General features: G+C 47.4%; 1 protein-coding gene across 1 annotated transcript; it reads right to left on the bottom strand.

Moving 5' to 3' along the window:
* Positions 1-953: 953 nt before the first annotated feature.
* On the bottom strand, positions 954-13,425 carry HPSE (heparanase). Its single transcript, XM_088164425.1, has 13 exons — positions 13,313-13,425; positions 12,576-12,953; positions 11,009-11,154; positions 9,852-9,977; positions 9,327-9,500; positions 8,704-8,875; positions 8,147-8,194; positions 6,700-6,793; positions 5,941-6,047; positions 5,315-5,429; positions 3,550-3,668; positions 3,290-3,436; positions 954-2,560 (listed from the first exon to the last, which is right to left on the bottom strand). Exons 1-13 carry the CDS (start codon positions 13,423-13,425, stop codon positions 2,401-2,403), a joined length of 1,899 nt encoding a protein of 632 aa, XP_088020551.1. The 3' UTR covers positions 954-2,400.
* Between the last annotated feature and the right edge of the window lie 1,619 nt (positions 13,426-15,044).

Raw genomic sequence — 15,044 nt, 5'->3', positions numbered from 1 at the left:
GGAATGAGTGTGAGATATGATTCTCCCTGTTCTTAAACATATCCAATCCCCCAAGGTCACAGAGGAATAAAAACCCCAGAGATAAGGGTGGGGCAGGCATTGGTCCTGTGAGGGTGATGTTCATCTCTGTTTCAGACCGCAGCTTCCTTAGAGTGCTGGGATCCAGAATCTTTCCCGTTCCCTGCACTTATGTCCCTCTTGCTCTGTTTGTACAGAGATAACAGTAGCTATCAGCTTGACGTGCAAAGCTGTGAAGATAAAGGTGGTTACTGAGCTGTAAATCAAACCTCCCCACCCCACCACGAAGAAGAGGGCTCAGAGAAGGAGACATGGTTGGCAGCAGCTGTCATTTGCATGCACAAAGAGCCCGGGGGCCCCTCCTGGTAGTTCCAGTCACCAGCCCATGTATCAGGTCTGAGTTACATCGGGTGGAAGGCTTCTGAACTGGTGGGCAAACACCATTGAAACACACCAACCTGACCAGGATCTCTTCCATTTTTGTGTACTTGGGTACTCCTTTTTGATAACAAAAAAAAAGCGACCAAAAGAAAAGTAGGGAGTGTCCTGGTATCAGCATGTCAAAAAGGAGTCTTTAAAAAAAATAAAGACTGTCAAAAGTTAGTATAAATCACTTTAATTAAAATCTTCAAATACAAAACTCACAAGCATTGGAATAAACAAATTTTTAGAAAAGTTCCAAAAAGAAGCTACCAGGCAAATAATAACTTTGATATTTTAGTTATAACTTACATTTTAATAATAATAATATATTATTAACTTTATGTTGACTGTATGAAGGACTTTCCATCTTACACTTTTTTTACTTCTCTTATGGAACTTGGACAATGCAAACAAGCTCAGCCTTCTTAATTTCTGATCTGTGTTATCTTCTGATACATAACCTTTCACAGAATGCACACACTCCTTTGAAACACTGAACTCAAGTATAACCTTTTTATTGTGCAGGTTTTCATCATAGCTACAAAAGTACCTCAGTTTTGAAAATCCTCTCATAAAAAAGGGTTCCCTGCCCTACCCCATGTAGCTGGTAGCATCTTTTTAAAGCTTAGAAAGGGAAGTATATTAGTGTGGGGTTGTTCTTTCCTGCTGTGCTCATAAATATATCATAAGGCATTGAGAGTGATGTGGGTTAGATACTTTCAAGAAAAGTAGATGCAAATAAATATATGCAGGATGCCACAGCTACTGTCTGAGGCTTTTTGTTGCCCTGGGGACCAGCAGTCTGTGTGCCACAGGGAGCTATTGCTGGCACAGCCGACTGCAACAGGGTGTGCATGGAGAAAGCACAGCTGGGGAGAAAAACCACCACCAACATAGATTTCAGTTCAAAATCAGTGCTCTTAGTAGGAAGGATGTCAGCCTGGCTGACAGTTCTGTCCCCAGGATGCTCTGAGGCCACTGATGTCCCTCTGGTGGCCGAGGGGTGAGTGGTTTCCTCAGCCTCTTTCCTATCTCATTTCCCCCAGGACAGAAGAGGACTGAGTGCATTAGGGAGTGTAAAGAAAGCTTTATCTGTGCATAGGTTCCGGGAAGTCCTTTCCTGAGCTGCCTGAGCTGCCTGCAGGGTGGTGCAGGTTGAGGAGTCACGAGTGCTCACTGTGCAGCCTCCTGAGCACCGAGGGCTATTGCCAGGGCCTGGTGGGCTCCTCTCCTTTCCTTGCAGGGAAGAAGTGTGTGATGGCAGAGGCAGACCACCCTACAGGAACAGCCCGCATTTCCTGCCTCAACAACTCGCCTTTGGAAAGCACAGAGCCACAGCTCCATCTTGTGACTGAGCACTCCTAGCTTGAGAAAAATGTATGTCCCCAAATCTGATAAAGGATCTAATTTCTCTGCAAGGCCTTTGCTCCTGCAAGCACCTTGACCTTGGTTTGCTTTACGTGTCCACACTTTCCACACCAAAATACCCTCAGCATCCACAACCTCCTCTCAGGCTTCCCCATGTGGTGCAAAGTCACAGCTGTACAGCTCAAACAAAAACTCTGTTCATCCTTTCTGAAGGCAAGCTTTTGAAGAAACTGCTTTAGGAGCTGCACTTGCAGAAAAGAGAGGGAGAGGGGAGGTTGCAGTGCCTGGGCTGGCAGAGCCCCAAGCAGTCTGAGAAGCTCCCTGTGTGGTGTGGAGAAGGGTTCCATGCTCAAGCACAGTGACAGGCTGGATCAAGTGCAAAACCAGCCTGGTCTTGTTCTACCTGGGATCTTTCAGGTACCAGTTACCCAGTGGGGCCTTATGTCTTCCCCAGCTCACAGCTATACTAGTGCTGCAACATTTGCATGCCTTACCAGAATTAAATCCCGTGGTAGAAATGTGAATTTCTAGGATTAGAATTCCCTACTAGCCAAATGTTTTACATTTATCCTGAGAGTGTGTGTTCACCACTTAAATGCAAGCAATAGCTTTGGCGTTTTTGATAACATAAAAGCCATAGGAGAAAGCTGGAAGGCCAAGTAGGCTGCCAGGGCCAAGGGGCTTTTCCATAAGCTCTGGCAGTGTTTCATCATCCAGCATCCGTAGCACACGGCCATTCAGCTCAATAGACCTGGAGAGGGACAGAGAGACTGTTAGGGCAGCTGTGCTGTGTTTGCTATCAAGCACAAACTGCTCTGGGCCTGAGTATAAACATTAACTGAGCCCAAAGCCAAGCTAAACTTCCCTGGAATGTGTATGTACACACATGCACACAGATATCTGCAGCACTCCCACTGCAAGGACTCCTTCCGAGTGGCAGCACAAGCACATTAAAAAGTACCTTTCTTTCTCTTCCAGTGAGGTCAACAGCTAAATAGGCTTTGAGAAGTACACATTTTAATTGGTTTTGCTCCTGAATATATTAATATTCTTTTAGGCCCACGGAGCAGATCTTTTCCCTGTGGATGCATTAACAATGAAAACAAAAGGACCTCACCAATATACAAAGCCTGAACAACTTGCTGTAAATCAGGAGCCAGCACTTGGGAAAGCAATATACCTATGCTTGTGCAAAAAAAATCAAAACCAACAAGACTTTAGCAGCTGGTCCAGAACACTGAAGCTTGCTAAGATAAACTTCCAAATTAACATCAAGTAAATGTCCTTATAACTTAGCAAGCTTTCAGCAGCCTGAGTTTAGGAGACCTAATTTAACACAAGTCAGATCTTACTGAACAAAACTCGGATGACTGAATGGTAACCTCTTCTTTCCCCTTGCAAATTGAATAAGGTGAGGTTTTAAAGACCATCTTAACCTACTCACAGCCTTTACACAGGAACTGGAGGAATTGAAGCTTACCTGGAAAGAATATTCTCCTTGCCATGTGGCAGTAAGAGGTACTGATCCACGTGCTTGCTCAACAGGTAATCTGGTAGCTGCAAATGTTGGGTAACGTTGTAGAGGTTTAAGGCAAACAGTGTCACATCCCCTTCTCTGTATTTTGGGCTGCAAGGCAAGAGAAGGTGATGGTGGGGATCAGAATGATGTATGACCTTGCATTGTCCCAAACGGCATTTGCAGGCTCAGTTTCTGGGATATTTCACCCTTTGGAGGCTTACTTGAGGCTGTTGGTGCAGTGGAGGTAAACACGGAGCTTCCTCTTGTCGGCTCCTGCCAGGCCCACCTGCAGCACCTTGGTACCCACCAGCTTCTTGTAGAGCAGTGAGAGCCAGTAGTCCTGGGAGGCACAAAAACACATTTGTATACATGCCAGGTGCTCCACACAGTGCTTCATCTAACCTTCATTTTGAAGCTCATTTCAAGGGGTTTTCCCCTATAGCTTTTTGCTTTACCATGCTTTTTACCACATCTACTTAAATTCACACAAACAGCATAGCTGAAAGAGAAGCCCTGTCTTGAGCAGCTGTGTTTAAAAGATACCTTAGAATCATTTTCCCCTTCATACTCAACTCTCAGAGCTCTGTCTAGGAGAGATTTTTTGCATATTGGAAATACCCTTCTGCAGGGTACAGAATGCAGGGGTGTGAGCTGCCCTTCCTGCAGGAAAGCTTGTACGTAAGGCACAAGTACAACACCAGGAAGAAGCCCTTAAACTTCAATCCCTTTAATTAACATTGTACTCTTGAACAGGTATCAGGATCAATTTCTAAACCCAAGTCAATGTGAATCCTCTGACACCACAGGGTAGTGCCTCAGAGCAGGACGATGCCAGTGCAGACTCATTTTTCCCAGCTCTTTCCAGGCTTTCAGAGAGCTTCTCCCAGTTCATCTGTTTGTCTTTGAGGTTTTCTTAGGAGGAAGACTGTTGTATTTCTCTTCTGACTCACCACAAGCCCAGGAAATTACTTTTGCTATCAGCCTCCACGCTCAATCCCTCTGCAAGGAAGAGCAGCCTTCTGACACTGCTGTGCTTCCTCATTTCTGTGCTAGCTACAGCTGATGCACTTGAGTTGGGATTTACCTGCCTCTGAAGCATTATTGGCTTGGTTAGCACCTGTACTGCCTGTAGGTGAGGAACAAGGCACACAGTTTCAGTCCAAATTAAATCTGTTTTAAATGAGGGAATGAAGAGCCCAAAGCCAAAAGCCTGATGATGCAGCCTCTGGCATAGGAGACAGCTGAGCAAGTAGGATGGAAAATCCGTGTATGCTGGCTTTTCTTTCAGGCTTGCTCTATGACCACCGATGAAAACCACAATTTGGAAGCAGAAAAATGAGAGGAAAGCTAAAAAGGAAGATGCTGTCCTCTCACCCCAAGCTAAGTCCTAGTAGTACAAAGAAATGTGCTGTACGTGCAAGAACAATATATAGTTCATATAATGAAGTTTCATCACAGAAAAATAAATTCTAATAAACCCTAATAAATCAAACTATACTAAATGTGTATTTCAATTTAATTATCCTTCAGCCACCACTGTAAGATGAATATGCTCACGACCTATAATGCTTGAGTCTTGACTTCATGTTGGTCTGGCTTTCACATGGAATATAATTGATTTTAATATCTCTTTTCACTTCTGCTAATAAACTACTCATCACTCAGCTGAGGAGTAGCCAAACCAAAAGAGGCCATCCAGAAAAGCTTTGTGAGCTCCAGGAGCTCCTGTGTACAAACCAGAGCATCATGTCCCACAAATCAGTTTCTGCTGTGCTGAAGACTGGCTGCACCCCTGGAGTAAATATCTTGTGTGCACACATATATATGTAGTGATACATTAACCCATAGTGGGAAATGAGATAGCTTTAGGTGAAAGGACACCTCTGACCATCCAAGCAAAAAAAGGTGTTGTTATAAAAGCTGACTTGTCCCTCCACACCCAGTGTTGTCTGTGCAAAGGAGCATTCGGGGGCGTTATTTACATACCGGCAAAGGCTCAAAGTTGGCATCCACCAGGTGGTAGGTCCCTGCCCCGAAGAAAACCTGTCTCATCACCACATCAATCCCCTGCCTGGCTGAAAGCCCGAGTTTGTCCAACCACCTGCCAAAAAATGAGGCAAATGTCACACAGATGAAAGGGCTGACCTCAACTGTACCGTGTTGCCCCTCTCCAATCGGCTCGGGAAGCAGGAAAGCAAAAATTAGTGTGTGATGCTGACTTGCTTTAAAGCACACAACTAATTTCAAGTCTTGCATTAATTACATTAAAAATATTTTCAGACCACTTCTTGAAGTCCAAGTTGATGGGAAGAGTTGCTCCATTCCCCTGTTTGAAGGTGGTGGAAATAAGGAGTGGTAGCAGATTCTCCTGAACTGGCCAAGGGTCTGAAGGCTGAGAGAAGTCATCACACCAGCAACAAGGTTGCCTGTCATTATCAGACTTTGACTTACTGGCCCGCCAGGCACTGATAAAAAGTCATCATGTCTTATAGGATGGAAAAAACCTGCCCACACTCCCCAGGAAGTCTGAGGAAGCCACGTTCCTCCTGTGGGGCAGCCCCATTCAGCTGGCAAAATATGTAATTTCCCCGCACCTGGGACACAGTACTCACATAAAGCCAGCAACGTAAGTGTTAGACAATCTGGGAGCTCCTCCTCCATAGGCAGAGCTCGTCTCTCCCAGCCACACCTTCTTGTCTGGCACAGTCCGTTCAACAATCTGGCCAGTGTGGCATTAGGGAAGAAGAGAAAGAGGTAACAATTAATTTTTTGGCTACTGAAATAAACAAAATCTTGTGCTTTAGCCAAAGGCTTATTTAGGATGTTTATATTTAGGGATAACACCCTGAGATGGGATGTCACAGAAATTTGGATCAAAAGGACCAGAAGCTGATTCATACCACCCCCCCCCCCCCAAAAAAAAAACCAAAAAAACCCAACTTACTACCCATGTAAAACAGGGCAAACATCACTAAAATCCACGTTCCATAATTCTTCTTGTGCTGAGTAGTGCTATATTCGGTAGTGCTATATTCTAAGTTAAAACGTTCTCAGCATCTCAAAATACAAAAAAAAAAATGCACCAGAGGGATGTGATAACCAAAAATATCATCCTCAAGTAATTAATTTATCAATAAATGAGAATGTTGTGGGTGTGTGATACACATGGCACCATGTGTGCTGCATGGCAAACTGTTGGAGCTCATTTATTGTTAGTATCATTAATTTTAATTTTTTTTAGTATACAATGCCAGCAGAACTCAAGCTTTGAGTATCCCTGTTTATTCCTAGTAAGAAATGGTGCTTTATTTTGCTTTATCTGCTAACCCCCTGGAAACTGAACATGGGAATGATTGAACACGGCAAGGTACCTCCAGGACTTCATAAATGGCTGTGGCAAAGGTATCCAGCACTTCAGGGCTCAAGAAATCCCCCCTTGTTGCACTCCGTCCATTCACATAGTAACTGAAAATGGGGGAAAAAAACATAGACAAAATTAGTGAAAAATACCACCAGTGGTATGAAACATCACTGAAAGTATTCAGTTGATTGGTGTATTTATCCACAGCATGATTTTTCTGTCCAGTGCTTTTTGTTTTCCAAATATATAGGTCCGACACTTGTATTTTAGATAAAATTACCTCGATGGAGGCAGGATATCACAGAAATTTCCACCAGCAGAAGTAATAGGTTTGTTAGCATCTACTCATTTAGCATAAGTAAAACATCATCAAGAGCCAGTTTCTGTAAACCTTCTCTTGTTTAGGAGTCTGACACTCCTTTGTGATTCCTTGCTTTACTCTATCAAGTTATATAGTAAAAATATCAGATCACAGCATCTGTCCATCTGCTGGAATATTTTGTCCACTTGGAGGGAGCTGGAATATGGGCATCCCTATGGCATGAAGGTTACCCTCCACCATGAGCAGAAGAGCTTTTAAGTCTGGTTTGTCCAAATAAATTGGGATCCCTGTGGTTTATGCATTTCATCCTGCTATCACTCAGTCCTACCAAAAGTAGCTGAAGCCTTCCAGCCGCAAGAGGAAGCTAAAACCTGATAATCCTAAATTAGTAAAGAACTGCCCAGGAAGGAGAAAAGACATGCCTTTCTAGAAGCTCAAAATACATAAATAATTGATGTGTGTACACATATCTATAGAAAATAAGTGTGTGCATCTTTTCTCACTGTTGTCTGACTGCTTCTTTTGACTCTGGAAAGAAAACTGCCTTCACATGGAAATGACTTTCAAACATGTGGAGTTCATGGGCCTGGGGCCAGTTTACCCCACTGCCTTCATGAGCACTTTAAACCTACAAATCAAAGTCACTGCACAGAAGCAAAGGGCCAGGTGCCAGTGCTGTTTGCACTGCATGCAGGATCTCAGGGTGAGCCTGAAATGACTCAGAGGAATGACTCAAGGAAGCAGGAGAAGCTGCTGGCACTTCTCCATATGGACAAGGGTCAGCCAGACCTGCAGGGCTTTTCCTTTATATCAACTAGACATAGAGCAAACAAAATTATCATCTTGCACATGTTGCATTCCCTGCTGTTGTGCTCATGTGACAACCCCTCACCACTGCTTTTGGGTCTCTGTGCCAAGCAGAGCCTTTGGAAGCTTCAGCATTTCTGTAACATCCTTCCTCAGTTCATCTCTTATTCTGAACAGAGAAATTTGTGGAGAGGCTCCTAAGAAATGGTAGAAAGGGGCATTTCACCCCCCTCTTTTCTATTGAGATTGATAATTCTGTTCAAATTGACATTTTTTCAAGAAAATGAGGCAGTAATCAGAGTGACAGTGGTATCCAAGTGGTACTTACTGGTGCCATGTGACAGAGTCGATGACCTTCCCTCCTGATTTCAGGAAGCTGCAGCCAGAGGGAATGGTGGAGAGCAGGGGATTAGCAGTGCCAGTGATGGGTCATGGCCCTCCATGCACAGCCCTCCCCTCTCCCCGCAGCTGGCAGTACTGACAGTGAATGTTTTGGGGCCAGGCTTGCCATGGCTTTTAAGCAGGTTTTGGGTAGCCTGATTGCCTCAGCAGGGTGCTGAGATGATGAAATTACCTTTGTGTAACACATGGGTGTTTCTGTGGCCAAAAGCCCTTGTTAGCACAACCCTAGAGCCAGTGCTGAATGGAAAAATATGTGGACCACTGATGCACTGCCAGCAGCTGAGTTTCACCTGGCTGAGTACTCAGCCCTTGAACTCAAGCAAGAAGGTAAAACTTCAGTTGTTGTCACTCAAGGGAAAAAAATAAATTGTTTGACCCCTGCCTTGAAGGCTCTTCATGCCTCCTGCATGTAGGGGCAGACAAGCCACAATTCTCCACATCTGCCCCAGGCCAGGGAGTGCTGCTGGAACCTCACACCCCTACCTTCTCAGCAGTCTCTGCGTGTGCTTTCGGGGTTGTCCAACATCGGGGCCATAGAGTTTGGCGTGCTGGTAGAGGGCATAGTTATCCAGCAGCTGGCGAAGGTGAATAAAATCTTGCCCCAGCTGGAAGCCGTCAATGTGGATGCCAGATTTCTTCCTGAAGCTGTTGGGCTCTGGGGAAGACACATGAACATCAACACCCTGCTCTGTTTCTGGGGCACAAATTAGGGCAGCTCCATCCACATGGGAAGAACCAATCCCCTAAGGCTTCACCTGGTCTGGCATGGTGTGGGTGTGATATTTGAAGGTGAGCATGACACCAAAAGCTCGGAGGATAGAGTTTATGCACTCCAGCACTCTGCCCCAGCCATAGGTGACATCCTGCACCTTGGGGGACATCGTTCACCTCATCTCAAAGCCCTGGTAGGAGCAGCAAAATCATCTCAATTTGCTCATTCATTGTGTCTTCTTGTAAAATCCCTCGGCAAATTAAGACCTTAACGTCTCTTAATAAAACACTACCTTGCCTTTATGTGCCATCATCCAAAACATCTAAAGTTACCAGCCCATGCTCTCTGGTGGTACTTTCCTAGCTGATGGCTGGCCTGGCCAACAAGCACTTACCATTTCCAAGCTCCCAGGAGATGTTGTACCTCTGGGAAGCACAGTAGTCCAGCAGTGCCTGGGCATTTGAGCTGTCCCACTGCAAGCCACCTTTCCGCAGCAAGGCATTGAGTCCAAAGATCAGGTGAAACCCTGAGCAGTTTGCAAAGTTGTAGAGAATATCCAGCGTATTTTCTGCACAGAGGAGAAAGGAGTGGTGTTTATCTCAATATTAGAACATGCTGGTTGAGCTCTGGCCAAGCAACAATTTTTACTGCCTGTATTTATTTAGCCTGATGCTGCCAAAGTCTCCCAGCCAGATAGAAGAGGTCAGGCCTCACTACCCAACATCTTGCAAGCTTTGAGAACCTCCCAACCCCTGCAGCTGAATACTAGTAAATGTGAGGGGGCAAACAGCAGAAAAAGAGTTCTCTGAGTATTTTGTTTAAGTGGATGAAATATTTCTTTTTCAGTGGTTTCAGCCCCTAACAGCCTACACCCTTTTACTGTAGGGCAGAGAATTGCATGCCCCTGTTTAAGTCTTACTTGTAATGGTGGTATTTTTGTGCTTTTTCCTGTTCTGTTCGGCAAGAATCAACTTCTCCTGGCTGGGCCATTGGGCCAGCAGCACCTTCCCAACAGCAGCAAATGCAGGCCTCGAGCCACAAGCCTCTGTAAGGCAGAAGAAGGTAGACAGGAATTAACCACTCACCTCCAGAGCCAGCAAACCTTTGTTTCAGTGAGCTGACAAAGCATAGGCTGCCATGCTTGAGGAACAGATGAGCCAACCTGGCATGCAGTGGAGTAGCAGGGATCACAATCGACTTCCCTAGGGGCAGGAACAGGGCAATGCTTCCTGCACTGCCCATCTCGTGCAAGGGAAAGTGCGACTTCCCCACTTGGCTCACTGGCAGGAGACATGAGACACTTTTCCTTCAAAACTCATGTTTTTTCTTGGCATGCAAACCAGGAACAAGCCATAAGCAGAGAGGAAGGCACGAGCCAGAGTCACAGGAAGTGGCTGCTTAGCAAAGTGCTGTGAGGGGAAAAGTACCACTTGACTTCAAAACTGAGCATCACAGACCGTACAGTAATGTAGGATTGCACAATTGTGCTATGTGCCACAGGAATATACAGGATTTTTTTCATCTGAAGCACCTCTTAAAGAGTTTATGCACTTTTTCTAAGTTCAAAGAGAAAATACCAAGCTCAAGCAGTTGGCAGGGGCCCAGCAGGTTTGCACTTGCCCTGTCAAAGCAGCAGGAGGGCAAGGCTGCATCCCCAGCCCAGCTCTCTGGCTTTGGGAGAGAGATTGAACACTCTATTCTCCTCGGGTTATTTCTTCAATCTGTTCCTTAATTTTCATAATGAAGCCACAGCTTCTGAGCTGAACTTGACCACCTCCCAGGCAGAGGGGGAGCTCCCAGGATTGCTGCAGGGAGCAGAGGGCAGCAAAGGGAGAGTCTCAGAAAATGCTAGGGAGGATACGAGCTCACCTACATCCTTTCTCACTTTCCCACAGCTGGCACAGCTCTTCCCACAAACCATGCTGAAAGTCCACAGATCTTCTCTCCATGGATGATACTGACTCTGTGGAGGGCCCCCAGTGCTGCTGCTGTGCCCTTGCAGCATCCCCAGTCTGCGCCAAAGACCCTCCAAAACCCAGGATGGTGTCAAGTCTAACACGCTGATGCCCACTTTACCTTGCTGTGCCTGAAGTTTCCAGAGGATTTTTTCTTCTGAAGTTGAATCCTTGTTGGGATCAAAGATTAGAAAATCTGTCTCAGTGCCACCAAACCTCAGGAAACCTGGGGACAGGGCTGTTGCCAGGGCACGCAGTTTGGAATTGCTGAGGAGGGAATGTCAAGAAACAGAAAACCACTATATTTATGCAGAATGTGCAGAAGGTAAACGTGGCAAGCACATTGAGGAGCACGCTGCAACAGGTGACCTGGGGCTACCCAGTAGCCTCAGGGAATTCCTGATGGCTCGCTGGGATCTGCATCCCAGCCCTCTGCATTGTACAAGAGGGACACGGATGGCCAAGTGAGCCAGGGGAGGGTCTAATGGATAACAAGGGGAGAACATGGTCATGGGCAGGGAGCCAAATCCTGGGGGCAAAGTAAAACTTTAAAAGAGTCCTGTTTTTTCATCCTAAACATCTTCCTGCCCTAGATTTTTTGATTTTGTTTATGCAGCACCAACATAAATGTCCTGTGAGAAGCTGGGCACAAAAGTGACTTTGTATCATCAGCCCCAACTTCCATCAGCAGTAGCCAAAGCAATTGCATTTGTACCCTAGGGACATTAGGCATCCCAGGTGGGATAGGTGTTAACTTTATCAAAGCAGGTGTAGAAAAGAACATAACTCTGTAACTTGCTCACATCCAGTGCAGGATGAAAGGACAGCAGCCTTCTCTGGGGGAAACCACAAGGCATTGGAGGACTCTGGGCATATCAGGCACTATCTGCTCCGGGGTGACAAACAGCAGATTAGAGGCCACCAAATACTTCCTGCTCCGCTTGGTGGCAGGGCTGGCCTCAGGCTGAAACCCAAAAGTGTGCAATTGAGGCTGGGTTTTGGAGACCCGAGCACTTTCCAGTAAAGCTGGTGACACCTTTCTCACCAGTCAGTGTGGAGGAAAACGTGCAAGTGGTGAGAAAGCAGGACTGGAAGATCCACACGTTTTTTGGACCATGGATAGTGATCCTACCATCTGTTTCTCCGTGTAGCCTGTTCCAGTGCATGACTACCCTCGCAGTGAAGAAATTTTTCATAATATCCAATTTAAAGCGCCCCTGGTGCAACTTGAGGCTGTTTCCTCTCTACCAGTCACTTGTCAGCTGGAGGAGACTGACCCACACCTCACTGCAAACTCCTTTCCGGTACTTGCTGAGAGCAATAAGGACGCTCTGAAACCTCCATTTCTCAGGGGCAGACAACCACAATTCCCTCCGTTTCCTTCTCGTTTTTTTTTTCTGCTGGCAAAGCAGCTCCTCTCCCAGGCGTATTCCCGAGCTGACCTTTCCCTGCATCCCCCCAGGCGAGCCGCCCCTTCCCCGGGCACACAGGGGCCGGCTCGGCTGGCACCTGCGGAAGGCACCGCCTTCTGCCCTGGCAGGACGGAATCAGCGAACCCCGAAGCGGAGGGGATCCAGCAGCCTCTGCCCGACCCAATTCCAGGGCTGGGGGCACTCCCTGCCCTCGGCAGAGCGTTTGCAGGGATGGCCCGTCACCCCCAAGACCCAGTGGGGCGAGAGGCGACTCACCTGAGCAAGGCGACATAGCGCGGGTCGCGGGCGAGGCTGGCATCCAGGGTGAGCGAGAGGAAAGCCGGGTTCACCTCCCCTCGGGGGCTGCCCCGGAGCCCCAGCCGCAGCTCCGCTGCCCGCTGCCCCTCGGCCAGAGCCGGCAGCAGCAGCAGGAGAGGCAGGAGAGGCAGGAAAGGCAGCGGCAGCAGCAGCAGCAGCATCCTCAGCTCCCGTCCCCGCCGCTGGCCGCCGGCACCACCCCGGGGAGGGCGGGCTCCGCTCCCCGCCGGGAAGAACGGAGCTGGCGTGAGCAGCACCTTCCTCACCCTCCTCCCAACAGCATCTTCGGGCTTCAAATCAGCGGCAAGATAGCCGAAACCCGGCGTTACCCAAACGCTTCAAGCATTGCAAGATGAACCCGTGTTTCCAGCTGGCTCCTCTCCTGCTCACACCTTCGCAGCCTTGCTTGCAGCCGCCTCCTCCAGCATCCCGCCCTTCCCGAGCGGCCTTGAGCATTTCCGTGTACAGCCAGGGCTGGAAAATGGCTACAGGCTGAACACTGCCGCTCCAGGGCTGGGATGTCAGCCTGGCACCCCTTCTGCAGCCTCCACTGCTGGAAACCGAGTCCCAGCAGCACACAGCCCCATCAGGCTGAGACCTGGCTCTTGCAACAGTCCACTCTGTTGGAACAAGCATGTCCTAATTGCAGAGGCATGAAACTTGGAATTACTGCTACAAAAAAGATTCAGGCATACTCAGGGTTTGCTCCCCAGGTACTCCCTGTCTGTACTCCAACTTTGGCAGCAGCTGGCATTGCTGGGGAGGGCTGTCGAGGAAGAACCAGCAGCAGCCATGGAGCAGATGTCATGGCTTAGTGTCGTGGAATGGCTTGGGTTGTTCCAAATCCTACAGCATGGGCTGGGATTCCTCCCACTAGACCAGGCTGCTCAAAGCCCCATCCAGCCTGGCCTTGAATACTTACAGGGATGAGAGGTCCACAGCTTCTCTGGGCAACTTGTGCCAGTGCCTCACCACCCTCACAGTAAAGAATTTCTTCCTAACATCAAGTCTAAACCAGCTTAAGGCCATTCCTCTCTTGTCCTGCCGCTTCATGCCCCTGTAAAAAGTCCTTCTCCAGCTCTCTTGTCATCTCTCCAGGTTCTGGAAGCTGCTCTAACGTCATCCTGGAGCCTTCTCTTCTCCAGGCTGAGCAACCTCCTTTCTCTCAGCCTCTCTTCAAAGGATCAAAGCCCTCGGATCACCTTTGTGGCCTCCTAACACATCCACATTCTTCTTGTTTTGGGGAGCCCAGGGCTGGATGCAGTACCACAAATGGAGTCTGGAGTAGAGGGGGACAGTCACCTCCCTCGACCTACTGCCCACTCTCCCTTTGATGCAGCCCAGAATACAGTTTGCTTCCTGGACTGCAAGGATGTTTCTAAGTTTCTATGCACACTACTGAAACATTTGCAGAGTTTTTAAACAGCTACATTTAACACCACCTTTCACCTACACCAGTTCATCCTACCCCCCCTAGCAGCCTACAGAAGCACCCATGTTTCTTGGGAAGTTTGTTTTGAGAACAGCTATCTGCTGGAACAGGCTGTGAATCTCTTACTTTATCCAGCTGCAGCACTTCCCGCATGCACCAAAGTTGGGGCATTAATCTGTGGCTCAAGTGCTAGTCTGCCTGGCCCTTCCTGTTCCTGCTTGCTCTGCATTTTTGCACTATTAAGTAACTCTCCACCGGAACTAGAAGAACTCGACCAAATTAACTCTGTTTTTGATGAGCACATCCACGTCCCTGACAAAAAGGAAACATCAGTGACACTTCTGACTGTCACGCTATCTTAGTCAGGGTAATGCTTCCCATTTTGGGGGTGCAGCACCAATTATATGCCTACGCCCCAGGAAGGGCTGGGGTGACTATCTGCCAGAGGAATAACTCATCTATCAGCAGGTGACTGGAGCACCAAACAAACTACTCAGCCCCATGAGTAAACCAAGGATATAAGAATGTAGTTCAGTGTGTGAAAAACCGTTACTGCAAACCTAGCTAAGGTTGTTGCTACAGGGGCAGGAAAGGTCAGGAGCTGTTAGGCAAGATGCAGCCGGTGCACAATTTTTTTTCTGTTGGAATTCCCTACTTCTGCCTTCATTTCCTCTGTGTTCTTCTTTGACAAGAGGCACTTTGGGTCTGGCACTGTGCTGTATTTCTCACAGCAAAGGCACAAGGTGTTTATTTCAAATGGTCAAGGCTATGTTTTGGGCTCAGTGGCTGTATACAGATGTGTGTAGGTGAAATCTGGCACATGTTGTGTTTTTAGCAGCCTGGGAAACCTTGTAGCTGGAAAACAATGCCTTCCAGCAATAGCTTAAGAGCTTAAGGTACTAGATGAGAAGTGGCAGCTTTTCCCTGGGCATTTTTCACATGGTTTTATGCACATTTTTAAATATTGCAGAGTAGGGGAGCTCAGTACAAATATA

This window comes from Sturnus vulgaris, chromosome 4 (assembly GCF_052056855.1).
Source record: "Sturnus vulgaris isolate bStuVul1 chromosome 4, bStuVul1.hap1, whole genome shotgun sequence".
NCBI lineage: Eukaryota > Metazoa > Chordata > Aves > Passeriformes > Sturnidae > Sturnus > Sturnus vulgaris.
This window is presented reverse-complemented; position numbering and strand designations above follow the sequence as displayed.